The 26,395-nt window shown below is 39.3% G+C and overlaps 1 protein-coding gene across 1 annotated transcript in view; it reads right to left on the minus strand.

The window, feature by feature from the left end:
• LOC126177067 (TBC1 domain family member 12-like) overlaps positions 1–26,395 on the minus strand; it is a 337,379-nt gene that overhangs the window by 20,082 nt on the left and 290,902 nt on the right. The window contains exons 5-7 of the mRNA XM_049924302.1: positions 25,090–25,221; positions 18,860–19,019; positions 1,525–1,725 (exon numbers count right to left, since the gene is read on the minus strand). Of these exons, the coding sequence (XP_049780259.1) occupies positions 1,525–1,725; positions 18,860–19,019; positions 25,090–25,221 (493 nt within the window). The remainder of the gene's footprint in view (positions 1–1,524; positions 1,726–18,859; positions 19,020–25,089; positions 25,222–26,395) is intronic.

The following is a 26,395-nucleotide window of genomic DNA, read 5'->3' on the forward strand; positions in this document are numbered from 1 at the left end:
TGAAAATTTTTATGGCTGCTGGCAAGTTATTGATAATGTGCGTTCCTTAATAACTGACATCTTTCTGGACCAAAGAGAGTGACTTTAAACCTTTGTGAAGATTATTCTTATTTACAGTACTGATTCCATAAATTGATATACTGGTTTCAAAAGAGAAATAGTTCTCTAAACAGGTCTGTGCAACATTTTCTCGAGTTCACGACATAAATAATTCTTATTACATCTTTTTGGATATGAGCAACTTAAGCTTACCCCAAAAAATAACCCCGTATGACATTATGGAATCAAAATAATCATAGTATACCATTTTCATTTTTATATCAGCTATCTAACAATGTCTGCATTGTAAGTTCTGTGGTACGCTCCTCTATTTACTGCTGGATTGGTACTGAACACAGCTCCACCATCACCAACATTGTAAGATCTCTAGTGTCTGGACACATGCTGAGATCATTTGCCAGTAACAGTCAGATCTATACTATTACCAAATTGAAGTTCCCCACCAATTTCTTTCTGTCTGTACGCGAAGGTTAATCTCAGGCACTATTGGACAAATTCTGATACAATTAAAACCACACCAGGTAAGTTGTCCAGCAATGGATACTTAGTGCAATCAGTGCAAAGCTCTAATGATTATTTAATTATATGACAATTTTAATCAGCATATTAATTTTTTACACTACATACTTGTAAATGGTGATGTACTTAAATCTACAACATTCTTTGGATGTCAAGCACATCACTGACAAGTACATAATAATGTTAATATGCTGATTAAAAGTGTTCTACAATAAGATAATTACATGACTGTTACTGGCAAACGTCTTTGGTGTGTGCTAACAAACCATTATACAAGATATCGCTGATAGACAAACATGCAATAGTGTTCCTACAAGAAATAAAGAAATGTTTATCTTGCATTTCTTTCATGTGCTCACATTAAGAGGGCAGAGATTCTGGCCACAGTTGTAAATGATACTTGTGCAATACCACAACCTCTCTGAGGATGAGACAAAGAGAATATTTCAACACAGGAAACATTCTGGGACTCATCAGAAAGATTATTTCACACTCAATTTAACATGAGAAACCTAGCACGAGTTGTTGTTAGAACTTTCTTAGGAGTAAATTACTCGTTTCCATGCCCTCTACTAATGCTACTTTTTTCTGCACTAGAGAAAATTATGGTTCACATTAACTTAATGAAAAATGATATTTTTTTAAAAATGCTGTTCTCACCAAAACTCATCTGGCCACAGCATTTTTATATGTATGTAAACAAGTTTCCCCAAACACTTTCTTAATCCCTCCCCTCAGATGTCTACATTGTTTCCTCATTTATTTATTTTTTCTGTTAGTTTTGTAAATGAAAATGGTATTTTTTTATCTTTATCTTTGTACCACATATATTTCACAGGCATTTCAAAATGCAAACACTGAAACAAAATTGATTAACAGCTTTGGGAGAACATTGAGAATAAACATTAAGTTATATCAGAGAATATGGAGGGAAAAAAAACTTACCACAGTTTGATTAAGCCTGAAGAAAGCCATGTGACATGGCTGATTGAGAAGATTTGCAAAGCAGATAAATGCTTCGGCTGGTTCCATATTTAATATCAGGACGGCTGCTATGAAAGACATTCCCTGGACATATCCCACATCTGGACGGTAACAAACATAGGCCCCAAGAAGACTATGCAAAATATCATAATATGGACCACCCTGAAACAGAAGTAACATGCAGGAGTTGCAGTCTCAAAGTGACAAAAATGATCACATATCTTGATCACAAAAGTTAGGATTTAAAAATTTGGCAATACACTTTATTCCAGAAAGTGTTGTTTTTCTTACTACTGCTTAGGATGCAAACTATATAGAAGTTCGTTATTTCTTTATCCATTCATCTGTTCATTTTACCTGCCAAGATGGCCTCTCTTACATCTAACTAGGTATTCTTAAAGATTCTCTTTAAATGAACATTGTGCATAAAAAAAGAGTTATGAAACTATATTAGAATTAAATTATTATAACATACTGGTACTGTAACTTTTTTTTACAAATCATGTTCCAAAAACCCAATTTTTTATTATTTTAACTATCAAAATAATGAGTTAAAACCTCATGAAGATCACCAATATTAAAATCCTGAGTATACTCATGTACTGTACTTTACCTAGAGGATACTGAAACAAAGTCATTTTTTGTTTCTGTATAGATATTAAGTCTAACCATGTATTTCACAATAGTTTCCTGTGAATGGAGATCTTTGAGGAGTTGGGTGAAGCACAGCAGATGTATTTATCACACACCATGGGTGAGCACTTTTTCATCATCTGACAAACCGTCATCACTATCCATCTTCAATGAAGTAACATCACATTCTTCTTCAATTTTTTTACCCTGCTAAATTCAGTGTCAAACTCAGCATTGCTTTAGCCATCCATTTTCAGAAGCACTGCCTACACAACAATACAAGACAAGAGGCTGAAAGCCTGTGTTGTTTTGTTGTTGTGTATTTGGATAAAGGCAATATCTAGTAGCAACCACCTTAAAAAAAATATGACAGCCAAACTACATATGTACGACTGGATGCATTCTTGTGGACAAATACTCAAGTTTTGACACTGACGAAGATATGAGCAAGGCATTATTTTTTCAAATTTTGTTGTTAAGATGGCCAAATATAATCACGATTTTAAGTTTCTGTCTACATAATAAATGAAGAGAAATTACCAGAAAATTGGACTACTGCTATAATACATCCATTACATAAGAAAGGAGAAAAATCAAATCCAGACAACTATAGAGGAATTTCTCTTCTGGACTGCACGTATAAGATCATGGCAAGAATACTATACAACCCCTGTAAAGATCAACTAGAACTGGAACTGGGAGAATATCAAGGAGGATTTAGATCCTGGAGAAGCTGCCCAGAACAGATAATCACCTTGAAGTTAGTTATGGATATCTACAAAAGAAGGCAAAAACAACTAGTCATAACCTTTGTAGATTTCAAAAAGGCGTATGAATGCATCCATAGATCTTCAATGATGAAAATATTAAGGAATTTTGGACTTCATCCTAAATTAATAAAAATGATACAGTTAACCTTAACAAACACCAAATCCAAAGTAAAATTTAGAGGAGAAATATCTGAACCATTTACGATTAAAACAGGGTTGAGACAGGGAGATTGTTTATCACCATTGCTATTCAATTGTGCTCTTGAATATGTAATGAGAGAATGGTACAAGGAAAATCCTATGAATATTAAAATTGGAACTAAGAAAGATAAAATAAACCTAAATTGCTTGGGATTTGCTGATGACCTAGCATTACTAGCTAATAATGCTCAGGAAGCCACGAAACAAATAACAAGCTTACAAAATATAGCACAAAAATTAGGACTCCAGATATCATTTGAAAAGACTGAAATAATGGTAACGGATCCACTTGTAATAGATCACATCACAGTGAACAATAGGGAAATTAAAATAGTGAAACAATTTAAATACCTGGGTGAAATTATAACACACAAATTGGACGAGAAACATGCATGGCGAGCAAGAACTAATAAAATGATAAAAGCTCAAAAACTAACATGGTCTACGTACAATAAAAAATGTCTATCAATTAAAACAAAATTAAAACATTACAAGACTGTGGTTCAGCCAGAGGTTACATACGGAAGTGAAACTCTTTTTAAAGTCACCCAGAAAAACAGAATTGACAAAATTTTAAAAGTAGAGAGAAGAATTGCTAGAACATGCATAAATAAGAAATATCAAAAAGCTGGGCAATGGCAGATAGTTCCAAATGAAGTGGTATACAGAGAACTGGAGCCCATCACCGATACTATACGAAAGAAAAGGATCTCTTTTTGTGGTCACATTCTGAGGACACCAGAAACCAGATTATCAAGGAAAATTATTGAGAAACTCTGGAATTTGAAACAACAAGGAGGATGGCTTAAGGAAATAAGAGAGGATATGGAAGAACTGGAAATAACTCTGGATGATTTGCAGAACAAAACGCCAAATTTAAAGAAGTTGAGGAACACAGAAATAAGATTTAAACCAAAAAATGACAAACGACATACAATGAAAAGGGTATTTACAGATGAGGAACGACGAAAAGCATCGGAACGAATGAAGAGATACTGGGCCACTCGGAAGGGGAAAATACCAAAGAAGAGGACCAGAAATGATTGACTGAAGTGGTCCAATGAGGCCGTAAAAGCAGAAGAAGAAGAAGAAGAAGAAGAAGAAGAAGAAGAAGAAGAAATGTAAGATAACTTGGAATTTTGTGTTAATAATGATAATGATGATGATGATAAATAGGGGAAAGTCAGCAGGAGAGATTATGGATGAATTAGCAAAATAAATAAAAAAAAAAAAAAAAAGAAAAAAGAAAAGGAGAGGAATGACAGAAGCTAAAAACATGTTGGTGAAGACAGGAAGAAGACAGGTGCAGCATACTGAGAACAAAAGTATGGAAGTTCCAATTTAATCCAGAATTTGTTTTGGATATCACACAAGTAATAAATTATCACTTTGCAAGTGATTGTATAGATAATGGCATACAGCACTCTGAACCACTGCAGTCATCACCTTTCCTGTGCCACTGGCAAATAGAGTGATGGACAATTATTGCCCTGGAAGAACCCTAATCTCCCTTACTTTGCCCTTATGGTTCACACACATGAATGTTGGAGGAAGTAGAGTTATTCTATTGAGTACCACCAATGTTGAATCTCTGAACTTCATCAACAGTGTTCTTGGAAAGATGTTCATCTTTCTTCAAAAGATTCCCATGAAGCTCAAGGATCATTTACATAACGCTCACGTAATAACTGAAAATAGCCCTCCTTGTGATGTTGGCAACACTTATGCTGGAAATAGCCTTGAGCTACTAAAGTGGAACTAATTTGATATTCCAGTGATTAAAAAGCTGCAGTAGAAGTAAATCTAATTTGACAGAATGTCAGAAAGGAGCTACTGTGGACATGCCCATGACCACGCCATAAACAAAGTTGCTTGATTTTCTGGGTATCACAGCAGAGTGTACCATTCACAGTTATCTAATGTGGTGTAATGACAGCAGTCACAAAAAGATTCGGAACAATAGGGACCAGAGACAAGTGCCACACCTTGTCACTGATAATCAGTTTCAAACCTCATGAATTGTTGCTGCCGGTGAATCCAAGTCCATCTCAAACAGTTTCCAAGTGAACAATATTAGGTGAAGGATAGACTGCTACTCACCATAAAGATGCTCAGTGACTTGCAGACAGGCACAATGAAAAGACTGTTTCACATAGCTTCTGGACAAAGGCTTCAGAAAACCAAGCACACATGACTGCTATCAATGGCGGTTCTGACCAGAATGTGACTCACACGAATAGCACTCTGGAGTGGGGCGGATAAGGGGGAGTGATAGTAGTGTATGGGTGGGTAGGGAGAAGAGCATTGGGCTGACGAGAGTGCCAGGCACAGTGTCAGAAGGTGGTGTGTGGAGACAAAAAATTGAGAGTGGAAAAGTAGAGGAGCAGGGAAAGGAAAAGGATGTGCGGATTCATTGGCAGAGGGTGGCACACAATGCAGGTATGGACATGAAAAGGGAGGAGGTGATAGGACAGAGGGGGAAAGAAACTACTGGGTGGAGGGTGTGGGGTAGTGGAGTAATGAAGGTTGAGTCCAGGATAATTTCGGGAGAGGAGAATGCATTGTTAGGATTCCCTCACACCTCACCTCTCAATGCTGTGCCTGATAGTCTCGTCAGGCCACCATCTAGTCCCTACATGCCGTGCAGACAGTGCTCTTTCGACCCTCCTCCCCATACCCTACTATCCCTCCCCTTCCCCCACTCCCAATTGACTGCTGTTCATGTGACAGTTACATCCCTGATGGAGCTGCAGATGGTAGCAGTCATGTGTGCATAAGTTGTGCTTCTGTGTGTGTGTGTGTGTGTGTGTGTGTGTGTGTGTGTGTGTGTGTGTGTGTGTTTCTTTGTGAAGGAGTCTTTGGCCAAAAGCTATAATGTGAAACAGTCTTTCTGTTGCGTCTGTCTGCAATTCAACAGGTCATCTTTACAGTGAGCAGCAATCTACCCTTTTCCTAATATTCAGGAGTTTCAGTTGTTTTGATTCCAAGCAAACTTTGCTATAGTAAATGTATACAATGGACATCTGGTGTTTTAGTACCTTGCAAAGGAGCAAGGAGCCCACACAAAGTGTAAACAGCTATGATAACATACTACACTTATTAGCAACAAACATTCCTGAGCAAATAGAGAGCATCATGATGAATACAGGTATTAGTGACTGAAAGGTCACTGTAGCAGCTGAGTACCAAAACATCCAAATCCATGAAAATTAATCCAAAATATATCTGGTTAAAAAGATAGATAATTTGCTTGACACCTTCCTCAGAGAGCACTTCCATTCCTTCCAAATTAACAATGAAGTGCACACAATATGTGGCTTGGATTCAAAGAAATAGTATTGGTGGTAACTGAGTTTCATGCTTATAAATTATTAAGAGAGAAAAGATCCCCCATAGCATACAAAACAGGTCAGGACACTTATAATAGATTCCAAACAAAACTAGGTCTCAAAATCTGGCAGAAAACTCGAAGATTCTGATGGCATGTATAGTAGACCAGCAGTAAGACACTCTCAACACCTTCACTGTATAATAGCAACAGTAATGTTACCAATGACAGTGCCACTAAAGAAGAGTTACTGAAGCCTGTTTCCTGAAATTCCTTCACCAGAGAAGACACAGTAAATATTACAGAATTCAAAAGAAGAACAACTGCCAACACAAGTAACTTGCATGTCAATACACTCAGAGTAGTGAAGCAACTTAGGTCACGTAATAAAGGCAAATCTTCTGGTTCAGATAATCAAATTCCCCTCTGTGTATACTGATGAAATAGCTCAATTTTAGCTACCACGTACTACCACTCGCTCAATGAAAAATACATATCTAAAGAATGGAAAGTTTCACTAGTCGCACCACTACACAAGAAAGGAAAAAGAAGTAATACAATGAATTGTAGACCCATATCACAGACACTGATTTGCAGTAGGGTTTTGGAAATATACTGTATTAGAATATTATGAAAGACCTCAAAGAATATTATCTATAGATGCACAGTTGGCACAGATGCAGGAAATATTTTTGTGAAAGAATTTGCTTTTTATTCAGACAAGGTAATTAGTGCTTCAATGGGGGATCTGAAGTTTATTCCACATTTCTAGACTTCAGAAGGCTTTTGACACTGTTCCTCACAATCAATCAGCTTATCATTTTGCATACCTACAGTGTACCACCTCAGTTTTGTGAGTGGATTCTTGATTTTCTGTCAGAAAGGTTACAGTTCGCAATAACTGACATGAAGTCACCAAGTGTAACAGAAGAGAGATCTGGGGTTCTGCAAAGAAGTGCGTATGTTCTTCCACATGATTACTGGAGGAAAAAAGTCTATCACTCAGATTGTTGATTGAGGTAAATACCTAGGGATTGCAGTTACAAACAACTTAAATTGGAGCCATCACATGTAAAATGGTGTTGGGAAGGTGGGGTGAACAAAAGACTGTTTTACTGGCAGAATACTTAGAAGATGCTAAACAGACGTCCCACACTATACCTGTCCATCCTATTCTGGAGAACTGCTTGCCTGAAAGGGCCCAACAGTACTGATCGGCCTCCATGTCATCCTCAACCCTGAGGCATCACAGGATACAGATACGGAGGAGCATGTGGTCAGCACACAGCTCTCCTGGCCATTGTCAGTTTTTGTGACTGGTGCCCCCTACTGTTCAGTCAAGTCACTCCTCACTTGGCATCACAAGGGCTGAGTGCACTCCGCTTCCAAACAGCTCTCAGCAGACCCGGACAGTGACCCATCCAAGTGCTAGCCAAGTCAGACAGCACTTAACTTTGGTCTGACAGGTACCAAAGTTACCACCACAACAAGGCTGTTTGCAGAGGATACCAAAGAAGTTCAGAGAAAGGGAGCTCCTTTTGTATTATCATGAAATAGGGGAATGTGTCACGGATATGATAAACAAGCTAGGAGGGCAACCATTTAAGCAAGGGTGTTTTTCATTGTGACCACATCTTTTAATGAAATTTTAACCACCAACTTTCTCCCCTAAATGGAAAAATATTTTGTTGATTCCAACTTACAGGGAGAAATGACAGTCATAATAAAATAAGAAAAGTCAGAGACACAGAGAAAGATTGAAGTGTTCATTTTTCCCATGAGAGTGAAACAGTCCAGAAACAGTATGGAAGGGGTTCTATAAATCCTCTCCCAAGCACTTAAATGTGAATTGCAGAATAATCATGTAGACATAGAAATGGCCATTGTTCACAATGAAACATAAAGCTGCACATTTCCAATGTGCCAGGTGACACATACTGGACAGCAGATGACTGGTGGCATTTTATGTGGTCCAAGAAATCGCGATTTTTCCTCTTTTCAAAAGACGGAGGGCATCAAAAGCACCAGCAGACTAATGAGGCATTTACGGCACAATGCATGGAGGGTGTAGTTCAGGGCGGAGGTAGTTTTGCAGTGTCTGTGGGATGTTTTTCATACCATGATTTGGGCTCACCAATTCAAGTTACTGTGAACATGACCAATAAGAATGTTGAAATAAATCTTCTGATTCAAGTGAGGGCACCTTTTATCAGTCTTTACGATGAGTGCATTATAGATACTCCTGTCTTCCAAGATTAGGATTGTCATGTTCACAGAGCTACATACACATGGCCCCAATTTGCTGTCACCCCACTATTAACATGGCAAATCCCATTACTATGGTAACAATAAGAATTAAATAAATACAATTTTTAATATAGTAATAATAATCCATTTAAATCAATGTTTAGGACTTTGCTTTAGCACAACTTCAAAGAAATTGTGGTTCATTCAGTGAAGTACATGTGAAAAGCATTCGTCCAAGAATTTGAGAAACCCATGTTCCACTCTTCTGATTTAAGAATTCCAAAAGCAACAAACATTCACAACATTGGTAATGTCAATTTGCACCATAAAAAATCAAAATCTGTATTTACTGCAATCAGCATTTTGCTTAGTATTATGAAATTAACAAAAGTCTGAAGTCTATGGCTATGAATGTACATGGGAGTGCTGCTGTTTCTCTCAGTCATTTCTGACTATGTTCATGAAAGTCTATTTTTCTGGGTGGAGGATCCTTCTGTTGTGCCTAAATCAACTTCCTGCAGTTTGCTGATTGTACTTGTGAACTTACGAGCAGTTGCAAGCACTTTTTCCTGATCGGAAAGTTTTCTGAAGCTGGCCAGGGCACAATACCATTTATATGGGCAAATCCTCAAGCGCACAAATGGAAAGCTTGCTCTGTTTACTATAGCGTCTAAGTTTCTAGGATTTCTTGCATTTTCTCATCAGTTTTGATGCTACTTTGTTCTCTAAAAGATAGCTGAGAAATATGAGAATTATTATGTGTAAAAGTATAAATACTTGTGACTTACCAAACGAAAGTGCTGGCAGGTTGATAGACAGACAGACACACACACACACACACACACACACACACACACACACACACACACACACACACACACTCGCCCATCCGCACATACACAGTACCTGTCCTTTTTTCCCCCTAAGGTAAAACTTTCCGCTCCCGGGATTGGAATGACTCCTTACCCTCTCCCTTAAAACACACATCCTTTCGTCTTTCCCTCTCCTTCCCTCTTTCCTGATGAAGCAACCGTTGGTTGCTAAAGCTTTAATTTTGTGTGTATGTTTGTGTGTCTATCAACCTGCCAGCGCTTTCGTTTGATAAGTCACATCATCTTTGTTTTTAGATATATTTTTCCCACATGGAATGTTTCCCTCTATTATATTCATAGTATAAATACTTGAAGTGAAATGTCCTGGTGCAGGGGGAAGAGGCACTTCATGGCCCCCTTTCCCCCTCCTCCCCTGGATCTGCACTTGGAGCAATGAAGCAACCTATCAGTCAGGTTTAGTTTACAAGGGAAAAGAAAATTTCGCACAATTGCAAAAGTTGAGTCAGTTACATTACTGAGTGAGAATTTACAGGACAAAGATAGTGAAGACATTCACAAAGGACACACATCAGATGAGAAATTTAATTATTTTCTAAAAAAATTTTAATAGGACTATGGGTGATACCTTTTGTTCCAGTGAATAATTCCAGTGGAAGCCAAGAGGAGGGTGGCTAACATCTGAAATTAAGTATCTTGGGCCAGGAACAGAAAGCTTTATTGAATGCAGACTCAAGACAAATGTACTACAATCAGGATTTAAAAATACTTCATTGTGTCATCAAAAATACAACAATCATATACTATGCCCAAAAAAATCAAAATGTTGAGAACAAAGCAAGAATAGTTTTGAAGAATTAAATGAATAAACTTGACAAGGCAAAAGATGTTCAACTACCTTACTCCCTGTACAGGTGCCAACTCAGTTCATTATCCAAAAACTATGCACATGGAGTCTCAACCCATTTATGCCCACTGATCTCCAGTTTTGGTATCACAAGTCATATTTGTCTGGAACTGCATACAGTGAGTTATTGTAAGATTATGAGTTAAGATGTCTTCTGTGAGCCATTCGTAAGCCTGCCTCACTATTCTAATGACTCCATCAGAGAGAGACTTGTTTGGGCCCCTTTACCAGTATACTAGTGTCCTCAGCAAACATCTGAGATTCTTCCAATGCCCCAGAGGAGTCGAAATGGGAGCATCCCAAGCACCAAAAGTTGTGGGACCTTATGTTTCCCCACTTCAGATTTAATCCTATTCCTGTCGCATCATTTGCTATGTGCCTAGAGAAGCTCAAATATTATGCTATCACAGATCCTGCTGGTAACTGATTTCATCCTATATGACTAAAAAGCTACATTAAGAAATCTGGAGAGTGTGCATTATGAAACAGTATCTTCAGTGTGGTTGATAATCCAAACAGGTATATCAAAAGGATAGATATTGAGTGTTTTTAAAGATGGGCATAAATGATCCACTACCATATATAAGCAGCAGAAATACACTCCTGGAAATTGAAATAAGAACACCGTGAATTCATTGTCCCAGGAAGGGGAAACTTTATCGACACATTCCTGGGGTCAGATACATCACATGATCACACTGACAGAACCACAGGCACATAGACACAGGCAACAGAGCATGCACAATGTCGGCACTAGTACAGTGTATATCCACCTTTCGCAGCAATGCAGGCTGCTATTCTCCCATGGAGACGATCGTAGAGATGCTGGATGTAGTCCTGTGGAACGGCTTGCCATGCCATTTCCACCTGGCGCCTCAGTTGGACCAGCGTTCGTGCTGGACGTGCAGACCGCGTGAGACGACGCTTCATCCAGTCCCAAACATGCTCAATGGGGGACAGATCCAGAGATCTTGCTGGCCAGGGTAGTTGACTTACACCTTCTAGAGCACGTTGGGTGGCACGGGATACATGCGGACGTGCATTGTCCTGTTGGAACAGCAAGTTCCCTTGCCGGTCTAGGAATGGTAGAACGATGGATTCGATGACGGTTTGGATGTACCGTGCACTATTCAGTGTCCCCTCGACGATCACCAGTGGTGTACGGCCAGTGTAGGAGATCGCTCCCCACATCATGATGCCGGGTGTTGGCCCTGTGTGCCTCGGTCGTATGCAGTCCTGATTGTGGCGCTCACCTGCACGGCGCCAAACACGCATACGACCATCATTGGCACCAAGGCAGAAGAGACTCTCATCGCTGAAGACGACACGTCTCCATTCGTCCCTCCATTCACGCCTGTCGCGACACCACTGGAGGCGGGCTGCACGATGTTGGCGCGTGAGCGGAAGACGGCCTAACGGTGTGCGGGACCATAGCCCAGCTTCATGGAGACGGTTGCGAATGGTCCTTGCCGATACCCCAGGAGCAACAGTGTCCCTAATTTGCTGGGAAGTGGCGGTGCGGTCCCCTACGGCACTGCGTAGGATCCTACGGTCTTGGCGTGCATCCGTGCGTCGCTGCGGTCCGGTCCCAGATCGACGGGCACGTGCACCTTCCGCCGACCACTGGCGACAACATCGATGTACTGTGGAGACCTCACGCCCCACGTGTTGAGCAATTCGGCGGTACGTCCACCCGGCCTCCCGCATGCCCACTATACGCCCTCGCTCAAAGTCCGTCAACTGCACATACGGTTCACGTCCACGCTGTCGCGGCATGCTATCAGTGTTAAAGACTGCGATGGAGCTCCGTATGCCACGGCAAACTGGCTGACACTGACGGCGGCGGTGCACAAATGCTGCGCAGCTAGCGCCATTCGACGGCCAACACCGCGGTTCCTGGTGTGTCCGCTGTGCTGTGCGTGTGATCATTGCTTGTACAGCCCTCTCGCAGTGTCCGGAGCAAGTATGGTGGGTCTGACACACCGGTGTCAATGTGTTCTTTTTTCCATTTCCAGGAGTGTAGTTACCTTAAGCAACAATGCAATTGCGTGTGTTATAATTACATGTGATGGGGAAACTCCAAGACTTGAAAAATGTAATAATAATATATTTTCTTGAAAATTAAGAACTGTTTATCTGATAATGGACTGGCACTGAACTCGCACAATACATCCAATTCAGTACAACATAAGACTTGAGCACACTTTTAGAAATAGTGCTCGAGGGTGAATCAAAATATGAAACATTGTTCTAAACTTTTAAATGTTTATACCTAAACTTGAAGTCACATGTTACAGATCATTTTAAGTGTCTAAGTTCTAAAGCTTTTGTGTTACGGGTAATATCAGAGTTTGGAGACAAGACTGTCAAAAAGTTTATCACTTTTCCTGTTGTCATTAACTGATATCATATTCTGAGGTAATCCTCCTTTGAGGAAAAATGGGTGCTGTACAGAAACATGCAGCTATGGTAATATGTGGTGTCCAGTCTACAACTTCTTGTAGGCAGCTCTTTAAGAAGTTGGGCATACAGATAATGTTCTAACAGTGTGCACACACTTGTGCATCTGTGCGCAGGGGGGGAGGGTGGGGGGGTGGGGGGGACACATAACTGCCTGTTGAAAAACATTTTTGAGACAACAGGCCCTAACTTCCTAATTCCACTTCTCAGGAAGAAGATGTTCTGTTGCACAGACTTGACAAATGTGCTTTGTGAAGATTTCCTTTAACACCAAAGGACTTGTAAATGCTATTAAAAAACTATCTAGATAGAAGGGGAATAATTGCGCCCATTTTCAAAAGCGTTATCACTCCAAAAATTATAGTAGTGTAACAATACCAAATAATCCTGAACAAGGTGTTCGGTCACAACACTTGCCCAAGTCACTAGAGACCGGTGAGAGGGAAGATGTGAATGGACACTTGATCAGGCGGCTGTTATAGGTTGTGGCCCACGCACTTCTTATGCTAAACGACGAGTATGTATATTTTCTTTGTTTGTGCGACTGTTTTCGATGATAAGAGCTTTCATTCACTGCAATCTGAAAGGATCCAAATGCTTATACCATCCTTTAAATTCTTGGTCCTTCAGTAAAATTGACGATTCCGATTTCACCTCTAGACGTTAACATTTTGGCCCATCAAGGTCGGATTGTGATGGATTCGAAGAAGTAGCATGCAGCAGCAGCCATCCACCGGTGGAACAACAGTGGCAAGCTTCAATGGAACACCATGGTTATACAGCAAGTGATATCGACATGGCGCATCTATAAGCTAAGTACCTAGTCTTGTTACCCTGCATCCTATCAATTCCCACTCATCCTAACTGCTGCTTCTGCTGTTGCATGCTACCACTAATATTCTATGACTGATGAAGTGTTAAGAAAGAAGCTTGTTACTACATGCACAGTGGCAAAAACAAGCCTCACACAGTTGTTAAGGTTTACAAACAAATTTGATGTAACAGGGAAATCTGACACTTTCGATATTACTGTCAGGCTAGAACAGTTAAAAAGAAGTATGAAGATGTCACAGCACGAATTGTTTGCAGACATAGACGAACATGCTGATGACAGGAAAACCTTCAAAAATATGGTCTTCGAAGTTTCGAGAAAACAGAGCAGTGCAGAGGAATTATGCGAACACAGATGACAATGGATCTGCCTTGAGTGCATCAAAACATAGCATCAAGCTGCCCAACAAAAACTGCCATCTTTTAATAGTGATGTAATGCAGTTCACATATTTTTATGACATTTGTGAGTCTTGGGGTACATAACGAGGATTAGAGAACATTGCTAAATATAACCATGTCCTTAGTTCATTAACAGGTGACACTCACAATGTAATTGCTCCTCTTCCAGTAACCAGCAGTAATTTTAGTGTAGCTACTGCTATGGTTTGATACAGGTACAATAACTCTCGACTGATTGCACTGTAAGAAACTGTCAACACTGCCATCAATGACAAGGGTATGTGCGAGTGAACTTTGTGAACGACTTAACAAGGCTGCAAGCGATGTGCATACACCATGGCATTACAACTAGTACTGCTAGTACTGCATGTGTCCAATGCAACCTGCCTCATGCGTTGCAAAATGCAGGAAATTCAGGAAGGCCACACGTACCAAACACAAAGCTATTGTGATGCACAACAATTTGTGCTACAATTGTCTGAAGGGTGATCATAGCGCTTATAATTGCAGATCTGTTCATTGTCATGCTAATCGAAGACGACACCACACATTGCTACATGCAGAAATACAACACACACAAGATGGAACGAGGAAAACTTGTCCAACTGACATGCAACACAAGCACAATGGCATACATCTGTCAAGTGCATTAGTTATTGCTAACTGAAAGTCAACTCAGGCAAACGAGTGCTGCTTGCGACAGCAAGAATAACGTTGCAAGATAGCAGTGGCACATGGCAAATTTGTTGTGCCAATTTTTTTGTGCTCTCTTAGATTCGGGGAGGCAGTCATGCTTGATATCGAAAGCATGTGCACAATGCCTAAGACTTCAAAGATGGCCCGGCAGAGTACTGGTTCAAGGAATAGGTGCAAACCTCTTAGAAACATAACACAGTGTGTGTGTTCAAGTCAGCTCCAGTATAAACAACTTCATGTTATCTACCGAATGCTGATCCAGAAATTTGGTCAACCTGGTAAGATCAATGTGTTGCTGGGATCAGAAGTTTGTCCAGATATTCCATAGGAACAGATCACCCTGTTCTTCAAGAGACATAACTATGTTGAGTTATGTCACGGCAGTATCAAATGGTAGAGCACAACATTTCGCCAAGGCAGCCGGATGTGTTATGCTTTGTAACAACTGACACTGATGTTCAAACATTCTTAAAGAAATTCTGGGAGATAGAAGAATTAAATCATTTTGTAATGATGAAAGAAGAGGAGCAATGCAAAGCACACTTTGTGGAACACACAACTAAACATTCCACAGGTAGATTCGTTGTTCATCATCCATTTCACAAAGAGCCAAGTCAATTAGTCAATTCCTTCCACACTGCTTCTCTCAGATTCTGGTGAAACAACCAAAGCTTGGTATCAGTCATGACAGCTGCCATTTCATATTACATGCCACATCACGCTGTCCTTAAGGAAGCCAGCTTGACTACTAAAACAAGAGAAGAGTTTGACTGTTCCACCAAAACGAGCATGAATTTGTCACTAAATGGTTTATTTATAGTAGATCCAACAGGATTTGTGCTCTATAACAGTATGCTTCTGCGTGCATCACATTGCCTTCACAGCAGACATCGATATGGAGTATCAACAATTCTGGTAGTGGATGGAGATCACACTTATCAATGAATATTGTGGAGAAGTGCTAGATCTTCACCACTGCACCAATACCAATTAATGAGTTGTCGGGTCATCTATTTTTAATCCACTGGGATTAACTAGCCCCTTGACATCACATTCAAGATATTTTTGCAATGTCTATGGCAGCATAAGTTAACAAAGGATGAGCCCTTGTCTCCAGAGTTGCACTACTTGTGTCAGACACTGTACAGTGAAATTCATATGACAGGCAATGTTCGTGTTGATTGTACAGTCATTGCAGGAGGGACACCTGTCAGCATACAATCCACAGGTTCTGTGACACTTTAGAGAAGGCCTATGGATTTTGTATCTATGTATGATCAACTAATCAGCATAGAGTCAGATGTGTCGAACTACTGAGCTCCAAAATATGGGTGGTACCTCACTTGGAACTCTGTGGGGCTCTCTTCCCTTCATGACTACTGCAGCATGTTGTTCACTCTCTGGGTATAAATATCGAACGAATTACCTGTGGACTGACTCGTCCATTGTGCTGACATGGTTTGCGGATCCACACAGTGGATAGCATTCATGGGGAACCATGTTTCCGAGATACAGGACACCACAGCAGCTGTGGTATGTAGCCACATATCTACAATGGAAAACCCAGCTGATCTGACTTCATGTGGAGTGTTGCTCTGCAGACCTGCAGGAAAACAGTCTGTGGATGGAGGACCAGCCTGGCTTACAGAAGACGTCACTTCATGGCCTGCATTAGATGCCTCTAGTGGTTATGCACCTCAGGAGTTGCCAGAAGAAAGAGATAAAGTTCTTCGTCACCTTGGCAGAAGAATCCAAGATGATCTCATCTGTCAATGCTTGAAGTTGTCATGACTACAGAGGATAATGTCTTACTGTATCATATTTATTAGTAACTGCAAAATGGCAAGGGAAACAAGAGGAACTGCTAACTTGTCTCATAATGAACTGCAGGATGTCTTGCTACAGCACATCAGAAGAGTGCAAGAAGCCACATATGCTACAGAAATCTACTAATTGGAGACTAACAAGCTAGTAGAAAAAAAATGGCAAGCTCAAATCATTGCATCCTATCCTCGATGACACGAGATTACTATGGGTTGGCAGCAGGCCACAAAATGTTGATCTATTATATGAGAAGCATCAACTCATACTGCCACCTCACCATCATATCACATGGCTGATAGTGGAAAGTTAACATCGTCACCTTTCCCAAGCAGGAATGTCAGCTGTTGCTTACATCTCTCAGGAAGCAATATTGGACACCTAATGGATGAAATGCAATCCGGCATGTGTCTGCATCAGAGCATGACTTGTCAGCAATTAAAGACAAAGCCTACACATCAACTCATGGGAAACTTGTCATGCCCATATGTAGAAGCTATGACTTCTTTCTCCCCAATTGCAGGGCTGAGTACACAGGACCATTCTATGTGAAAACTGGCTCATGGCAATCCAAATTAAAGAAAAAATACTACCTGGTGACATGAGCAGTGCATTTGAAGGTAGTTGACAACATGACTACTGAAGGATTCCTGTCAGCCCTTAGAAGATTTGTGTTACAATAGGGTAGGTGCCAAAACTTGTACAGCAACAATGGGACAAACTTGATCGGAGCTAGTCAGGAACTCTGAGAATTACAAGCTGCTGTGAGCAGTCATTGTCAGCAGTCACAGGTGAAAAACTTCATATATGAAGAAGGCATTGACTGGCACTTTGTTCCTCCAGCATCACCACACTTTGGTGGAATATGGGAAACAGGAGTTCAATCCTTCAAATACTATTTGCAGCAAATGATGAGAACTTTATGTCCAACATTTGAAGAGTTGGCAATCCTGACTTGTAAAATTCAGGCCTGCTTGAACTCTCATCCTCTCACATCATTATCTTGTGATCCTTCTGCCCCTGAAGTCATCACCCCAAGTCATTTCCTGATTGGAGCTGCCACCTCTAGCATCCCTCGGCCATATCAAGGTACAGCCAAACTCAGCTTGCTTACAAGGTGGTATCTACTGCAGCAAGGGTCCCAGATCTTTTGGCATCTGACTACTGACTACTGACTACCTACAACATCTGCAGCAGCAGGGTAAGTGGACAGCCTCCCCAGTCATAATGTGCAGCCTGGCCTGACACACTGGTCATAGTATGGGAAGATAACATGCCACACTTATGCTGAAAGCTGGCCATAATTGGAGGAGTACACCTTAGACACAATGGAATGGTGTGTGTGACCACTATTCGTACAACCCTATGGGTTTTTAAGAGATCAGCCTGCAAGCTATGTCCTTTACCAAGTGAAGTGATGCTTTCTTACTGTTGTTCTGTGATTACTTTGGGGCAGACTCAGTGAATTTCAGTATTTTTTTGTGTTTCATTGTATTCCTGGTTTATGTGACTGTGCTTCTCAGGCACCAATTACAAACTGTAGTAACAGAAAAATTGGTTAAAGATGCAATGATATATGTACTTCCATATGTTTGCCTTTGCACTCTAGCATGACTTGTGTCATTTTGGAAAGAAATTTATATTTCTGTGGCAGCTGGTATGTTCAGTCACTACACACGCCTGTGTCGCTGGAGAGTACTGCCCCCTCTCTCGAGTTATTTGACCTGTGGGGCAATAGTCGGGATACCACCCCTCCAAGGATGGCTAATCAGATATGCACAGCAAGAGGGAGGGCAGTTGTGAATGGACACTCAGCCAGACAGCTGTTGTAGGTCAGGGCCCGTGCGCCTTGTATTCTGAAGGGCGAATATGTATATTTTCTTTGTGTGTGACTCTTTTGATTCCAGGTCCTCCAGCAAAATTGATGATTCAAATTTCTGTCTGATAACACTAACACCTGGCATTACTAGCTTCTTACACACATTTATCTTTCATAATGATCATCTTGTTCCATACTTCTGAAGATTCTCCTTCATGATGGAATCTAGGGAACACTACGAATAATGGATGAATGAACAAATCAATGAATGAGAGAAGAATTTGCCTCAACCTCAAATGAGAGAGAGAGAGAGAGAGAGAGAGAGAGAGAGAGAGAATGAAATGAAACTCACTTTCTGGAAAATACACAAGTTTGGAAATGTGCGTGATATGTCCAGTTGAATAAGCTCAACACTAGATTCCTTGTCTGGACTATCTGTTCCATCTATTACATCTTGTTGCTGATTTTCTTGCTGCAATTCCTCAGAAACTACACGGAGTCTCTCCTGAGCCCTGAAACAAAGAAAAGTGTGATGTTGAACATTTTTTGAATGGTCTTAAGTATTGCTCACGTCAGTGAAATTTAAATGCAATCCAGTTTCCTTAAAACAAAGTTGATGTTTTAATAAATGATGAGGATGGGAGGTGAAATGTGTTGTTATTACAAAATGAACTAAATGGGTAATATCAGAGGTAAGAATTTTCAGTTTTGATATCAGATTGAGCACACAAGTTTTCAAGGCAACGTCCATTATTATAGTGCTGTAGGGATCAAAGACTTAAGCCCTAAACATTTATTTGAAAATGGTACAAGTGGACTAAGGTGAAAATAAATACATTTTCAGTTGTATTATTTAACTGTACCACACATTTTGTAATTAATTTTACTACCCTTCGTGTGTTAGGTATACTGCTATATGTCAGACTTTTTATACATCACAATGCAATCCATGAATAGATCATGGAATATTTTACAAACAGTCAATGGCTTATGGTATTAAATAATGTCTAATAGCCATAGTCTCATGACATTCTAGTTAAAAATTCTGGCCCGCAATCCTGAAGTGAAGAAAACCAGAAGGCTAATTGTAACACTGACTTTCGCTAGTACCACAGAAAGCCATCACGTGAAAAAGAATTATCAGAAAAACAGCACTATAACTGTATACAGCAAGAATTATATGACAAGTAATAATAATGAAGTATGTAAGAACAAAACCAATGGAAAAAGCAAACACACTAGCAGTAAGTAACCACCAAATGGTAGCAGAACAGATTCAAAAACAAACTTAGATCAAATCAAGTGACAACAAGTCCCGATTGAGTGAGAGGACTTGTAACAACCAATGTCAATTTCAGAGTATTCTCTCTTAGAATGCTCAAATGTTATTCCAAGCCGGCTAAGGTGGCCGAGCGGTTCTAGGCGCTTCAGTTCGGAACCAAGTGGCTGCTATGGTCGCAGGTTCGAATCCTGCCTCGGGCATGGATGTGTGTGATGTCCTTAGGTTAGTTAGGAGTAAGTAGTTCTAAGTTTAGGGGACTGATGACCTCAGCTGTTAAGTTCATAGTGCTTAGAGCCATTTGAACCATTTTTTGTTATTCCAATCAAAAGAATGCAGGTGTGAATGTCATCTAAACTACAGGGCAGAAACTTTTTGTAGACTTTGTCACTGTTCTGTCCCATTCATATTCTGTCTAGTGTGAACTGATTTTAACACTTCCTTAATAGTCTTGATCAACACAAAGCTCGATCATTGTCAACATCAACTGTTCATCAAATTGTTTTAATTCAAAAATTAAATATTTTGAACCAGAACTATTGATGATGACAAGACAGAATTTAATCTTACACCATGTGCCTATGTTTAATGTTAATGAAGAAAATGGTTGGCTAATCCTAACATGTGACGCTGACAAAATCCAACACTGATACAAATCATGAGATGCAGCAACTGTTACACAGAATGAAGCATAAAATCCTTTATTAGTAATATGCTGCCACAATATTCAGTGTTTTATACAGAAAAAAATGAGAAAACCAAAATTCAAAACCTTTTATTAGAAACAACAGTTCTAATGTAATTCACCATGTTGTCATAAAAAAAAAGGCGTATAGAGAGTGCCAATGCTGCAAAACTCATCCACCACTGATTCCAAAAAGAAAGACTGAGACTTTTCAGCTACAATAGGGTGTGCAGAAAAGCTGACTGGATGAGAAAACTAGATCGTTACAAGGTCACCATTGCCCATTGATGGTGGTCCAAATATACCAACATGTTTTTAGTTTCTGAGCTAAGGTGCTATCTTACTGCAAGCTCAATATACAGACTGAATAACATCAGGGATAGGTTACAACCCCGACTCTCTCCCTTCTCAACCACTGGTGTCCTTTCGTGTCCCCTCAACGCTTAATTGCCATCTAGTTTCTGCACAAATTGTGAACAGCCTTTAGCTCCATGTATTTTATTCCTGCCATCTTTAGAAACTGGAAGACAGTATAGCAGTCAACATTGTCAAATGCTTTCTCTAAAGTCTACAAATGTTACAAACGTAAGTTTGCCTTTCCTTAACCTACCTTTTAAGATAAGTCACAGGGTAAGTATTGCCTCGTGCATTCCAACATTTCTACGGAAACCAAACTGATCTTCCCTAAGGTCAGCTTCTACCAGTTCTTCCATTCTTCTGTAAAGGATGTGTGATAGTGTTTTGCAGCCATGACTTATTAAACTGATAGTTCAGTAATTTTCACACCAGTCAGCACCTGCCTTCTTTGAAATTGGAATTATTATATTCTTCTTAAAGTCTGAGGGTATTTTCCTGTCTCATTCATCTTGCTCACCAGATGAAAGAGTTTCGTCATGGCTGGCTCTCCCAAGGCTATCAGTAGCTCTAATGGAATATTGTCCACTTCCAGGGCTTTGTTTCAACTCAAAAATTTCAGTCTTCATCAAATGCCTATATCTCTCCCTTTTCCATCTTCCTCTGCATCCTCTTCCATTTCCAAAATATTACCCTGATGTACATCTCCCTTGTATAGGCACACTATAAACCCCTTCCACCTTTCTGCTTTCCTTTCTTTGCTTAGTACTGGTTTTCCATCTTCGCTCTTGATATTCATGCAGGTAGTTCTCTTTTCTCTGGAGAGTGCTCTAATTTTCCTGTAGGCAGTATCTATTTTACCCCTAGTGATAAATGCTTCTTCACCCTTACATTTGCCCTCTAACCATTCCTGCTTTAGCCATTTTGCACTTGCTGCCGATCTCATTTTTTAGACATTTGTATTCACTTTTGCCTGCTTCATTTTATTTTTATTTTTATTTTTTTATCTTTTCTCCTTTCATTGATTAAATTCACTATCTTTTGTGTTACCAAAATATTTCTACTAGCCCTTTTCTTTTTACCTACTTCATCCTCTGCTGCCATCACCATTTCATTTCTCAAAGGTACCCATTCTTCTTCTTCTTCTTCTTCTTCTTCTTCTTCTTCTTCTAGATTCCTTCCCCTGTTCTTGTCAATGGTTCCCTAAGGCTCCCTCTGAAACCCTCTACAACCTCTGGTTCTTGCAGTTTATCCAGGTCCCATATCCTTAAATTCCTACCTTTTTGCAGTGTCTTCACTTTTAATTTGCAGTTTATAACCAATAAATTGTCCACATCTGCCCCTGGAAAAGTCTCACAATTTAAAAACTGGTTCCTAAATCTCTGTCTAACCATTATATAATATCAATCTGAAACCTTCTAGTGTCTCTGGTTCTCTTCCACATATACAACCTTCTCTCATGATTCTTAAACCAAGTGTTAGCTATGTTTAAATTATGCTCTGTGCAAAATTCTACTGGGCGGCTTTCTCTTTCATTCCTTTCATCTACTACTATTCGTTCTCTTCCTTTTTCCTACTATTGAATTGCCGTCCCCCACAACTATTAAATTTTTGTCTCTCTTAACTATCTGAATAATTTCTTTTATATCATACATTTCCTCAATCTGCTCCTCATCTGTGGAACTAGTTGGCATATAAACTTGTACTTCTGTGGAGGGTGTAGGCTTTGTGTCTTCTATCTTAGCTACAATAATGCATTCACTATGCTTTTCATAGTAGCTTTTCCGTGTTCCTATTTCTTATTTTTTTACTCATTATTAAACCTACTCTTGCATTGCATCTATTTGATTTTGTATTTATAACCCTTTACACACGTGACCACAATTCCTGTTCCTCCTGGCAGCGAACTTCACTAATTCCCACAGTATCTAACTTTAACCTATCCATTTCCCTTTTTAATTTTCTAACCTACCTGCCTGATTAATGGATCTGACATTCGAAGTTCCAATCCGTAGAACACCAGTTACTCCTTAATCCGAATGGGGACTATTTTATCTCTGGAATGTTTTACCAAAGAAGATGCCACCATTATTTAACCATACAGTAAGGCTGCATGCTCTCAGTAAAAATTGTGGCTGTAATTTCCCCTTGCTTTCAGCTGTTTGCAGTACTAGCACAGCAATTTTGTTTTGGTCGATGTTACAAGGCCAGTTCAATTAATCATCCAGACAGTTGCCCTTGCAACTACTGAAAAGGCTGCTGGCCCTCTTCAGGAACCACACATTTGTTTGGCCTCTCAACAGATATCCCTCCGTCGTGGTTGCACCTACAATACAACTACCTGTATCGTTGAGGCACACAAGCCTTGTCATCAATGGCAAGGTCCACGGTTCATGGGGTGTGGGTTTAATTACGAATGACATTTAAGTGATTCTTACCCCCATCCATAGCTTCTATATAAATCATAGATTAAAGTGCCGGCATTGCAGGTGGCAGGCGAGGCTGGTTAAATTTCTGTAGAAGACTATACTCAATACGAATACCTCCAGAAAGGACAACACTTAAATTTAAATTCCATGTTTAAAAAACTTTTCTTTTTATAAGTGCCTCCTTGCTTTTGCCACTCTACATTTTATATCCTCTCAGGTTTGCTATCTTTATCACTGAGGCATGCAAGCCTCCCCACCAATGGCAAGGTCCATGGTTCCACAATATAATTTAAATCATAATATAGAGAAAAATTGTGTGAATGTAGACTACCCTGGAGCAAACTACAGATGAAGATGAGTACAGCACTCATCAAAACACTGCAGTATCTAGGCACTGCTACCTGTCTGGAAATTCAAGAGTTTTTCATTGGGTCATAATTTTACCCCAATTCTCCATCCAAGCTTACTAAACAATCAAAACTTGGAGATGCCTACAAACATGTTCTGAGCATGCAAATCTTGATGTGACTGGCAAGTACTTTTAAGGCTTTTATCTTTAGGCAGAAAATTACGTATAATCTTCTGAAATTTAATATGTACACTACCATTTCTGCAATACATCTCCATAGCCGAAGTAACTAATATACATTTGTGGGGTGGTGCTCGACTCAGGTGGTAAACAAAGATTTAACAGCTAGTAGCCTACGCAGCAGGGAAAAATAAGGTGGTGGTATGTCACAAAAAACATTCAATTTAGGGGTGTCTCGTTGCAATTACGTCATCTTGTGGGGATCTGCTGACCTGCCAATGTTCACATAGTGTGTGATCACATTTACACTTAGGTGAAATGTTGATTCATTGCTGAAGACGACACGATGCAGAAAATCATCTTCGTTATGTAGCAACATTTTGTTTACAAAGCTGGCACGTAAATCATAGTCTGTAGGCTTTAGAGCTCTTAACAACTGCAAACAATAAGGAGATAATTGTGTTTCCTTAAATGTCTCCTCACAGATGTCACTGGAAGTACTAATTCACGACTAGCCTTCTGAACTGATTTCTTGGCGTAAGAGTGAAAGACTCTCACTCGGTCAACAAGTTCTTCGGATACTCTTTGTCCTTCCATACTCTTCCCTTTGCACATAGGTATACAGACAAAACTGTTTTGAGTTGCTCTTTCATTTGATGTATTATTTATAATTTTAAGTTGAATGTAATGAATGCTACAAAGCCTTAAAATCTGTATATTCATTTTGGAACACCCTGTACATTTCTCCACAGCAGCAGTCATTGTCATCATTGGAGAATTATTCTACACAGTGGATCTTGAAGTCAACAAAAGGAAAATGTATCTTATGCAATCTTATGCACTGGCCTACAGCCAAAATCTCTTTCAGTTCATTGATGTTACCTGAAAACATGTGCTCATTACTCATTCAGGACAGCCTCAAGCTTCTGTTCAATATTTCAGTTGCAAGTATATATGCTAGAACTTCACTTTCACTGCGTCATATGCCGGTAAAATATTATACATATAATTACCACCAACAATTTGCTTTACTCTTGTAAATGCAAAAACTATATCACAGCATAACATTCTATTTTATTAACCACATTGAGATGCATTTTTTTTTTTTTTCTGTTGAAAGTAAAGCAATGTTACTTGATTAAAATGAAAACCACAGGATGTCGTTTGACGATTGTATACTTAAATTCCACACAGAATCATGCAGATCATCTCAATATTTGTTGCCAAAAACATGAAATGTCTAGACACTCATCTTCCATAATATTTTTCCTAGATTACCTAAATAAAAGAACATAATATTTCATACCTTGAAACACATATATCATACAGTTCTGGAGTGATATTTAGATCGTTTCCAATTGCAAGCTGCCATACACGACCACGTACAGATGGAGGCAACCCCTGCCACCACAGATCTTTGGCCTTCCTGGAATTTTTCCTGAAAAGCCAAACAAGAACATAACGTGACAATAACGAATTATTATCTTGTATATAATATTTAAATATGAATTTGACATTAAATGTAAGAACTGTAAGAAATATTCATAAGTAATTTACATACATCTTTTATCTGCCTGTTTCCACACACAGTATTTCTGTAATTCATTTTGGTTGTAGCAAGTAGACTCGATGCTACATTTAAAACCTGAATACTCCCCCACCCCCCCGTGCCCCTGGTCACTGCACTTCTGTCTTACATTTGAGCGTCAATTTTTTTGCATTCACTTACCATCTAGTCACTGCTGTGAAGACTAAGCTACTTTTTTTTTCATTTGTATGTAAATTGCTGAATAAGAGAACTGCAGAGCTTAGTAACTATTATCAACTACACAATAAATGGTATTACATGTCACTTGTAATTTTATCTGAATGGTAATTTGTTTTGCAAGGAAATGCATTAATTATCATGTGGTGATCAAAATATATTCTTTTAACACTTATTACAATGTAATACAATAATGACTGATGTAGAATAACTATCTTCCAATAACTAATATACTGATATGTTTACAGCTGTTCCCCTTTACAGAATTACACATTTTTCATAAATTATGAAGACTGCTTCAACTATCAAAAGTTAAGTAACCTGATGTCTTAATAGTCTATCTTTTCTTACAACAAAGGATTAATTAACACTGTCATTTCTTTATTAAGTTCCAGTGACTGCCACTGTGGTCCTACACAGTACTTGTTACCAAAATTTGTTTATTATTTTAAGCACTTTTGTTGACCCCTCCTTAAGTCATGAAATTTCACTCTCTGCAATTATAAACTGCAGAAATATTATCTTGTCTTATTTGACATCATGTCTGTCTCTGACAATTTTCAAATCATGCTTAGCTTAGTCAAATATATTTCAGTGATAATTACTACTACGTATGATTGCATAAGGAAACCAGTGGCACGTCTACAGAATGTGTCTCTCAGCAATAACCTCGGTGCATTTGAAATTAAAATTTTGTATCTTTTGAGATCAATATCTATTAGTTCTACCTTACTGCTGCCATGTTGCTACCAAGACAGGAATTATATATTCCCTCTGTGATAGTAGGAGATGAATAAATTTTTCATTCATACTGAAATAATGTGCACAAGTAGATCACTAACATTGA

This window comes from Schistocerca cancellata, chromosome 3 (genome assembly GCF_023864275.1).
Source record: "Schistocerca cancellata isolate TAMUIC-IGC-003103 chromosome 3, iqSchCanc2.1, whole genome shotgun sequence".
Lineage (NCBI taxonomy): Eukaryota > Metazoa > Arthropoda > Insecta > Orthoptera > Acrididae > Schistocerca > Schistocerca cancellata.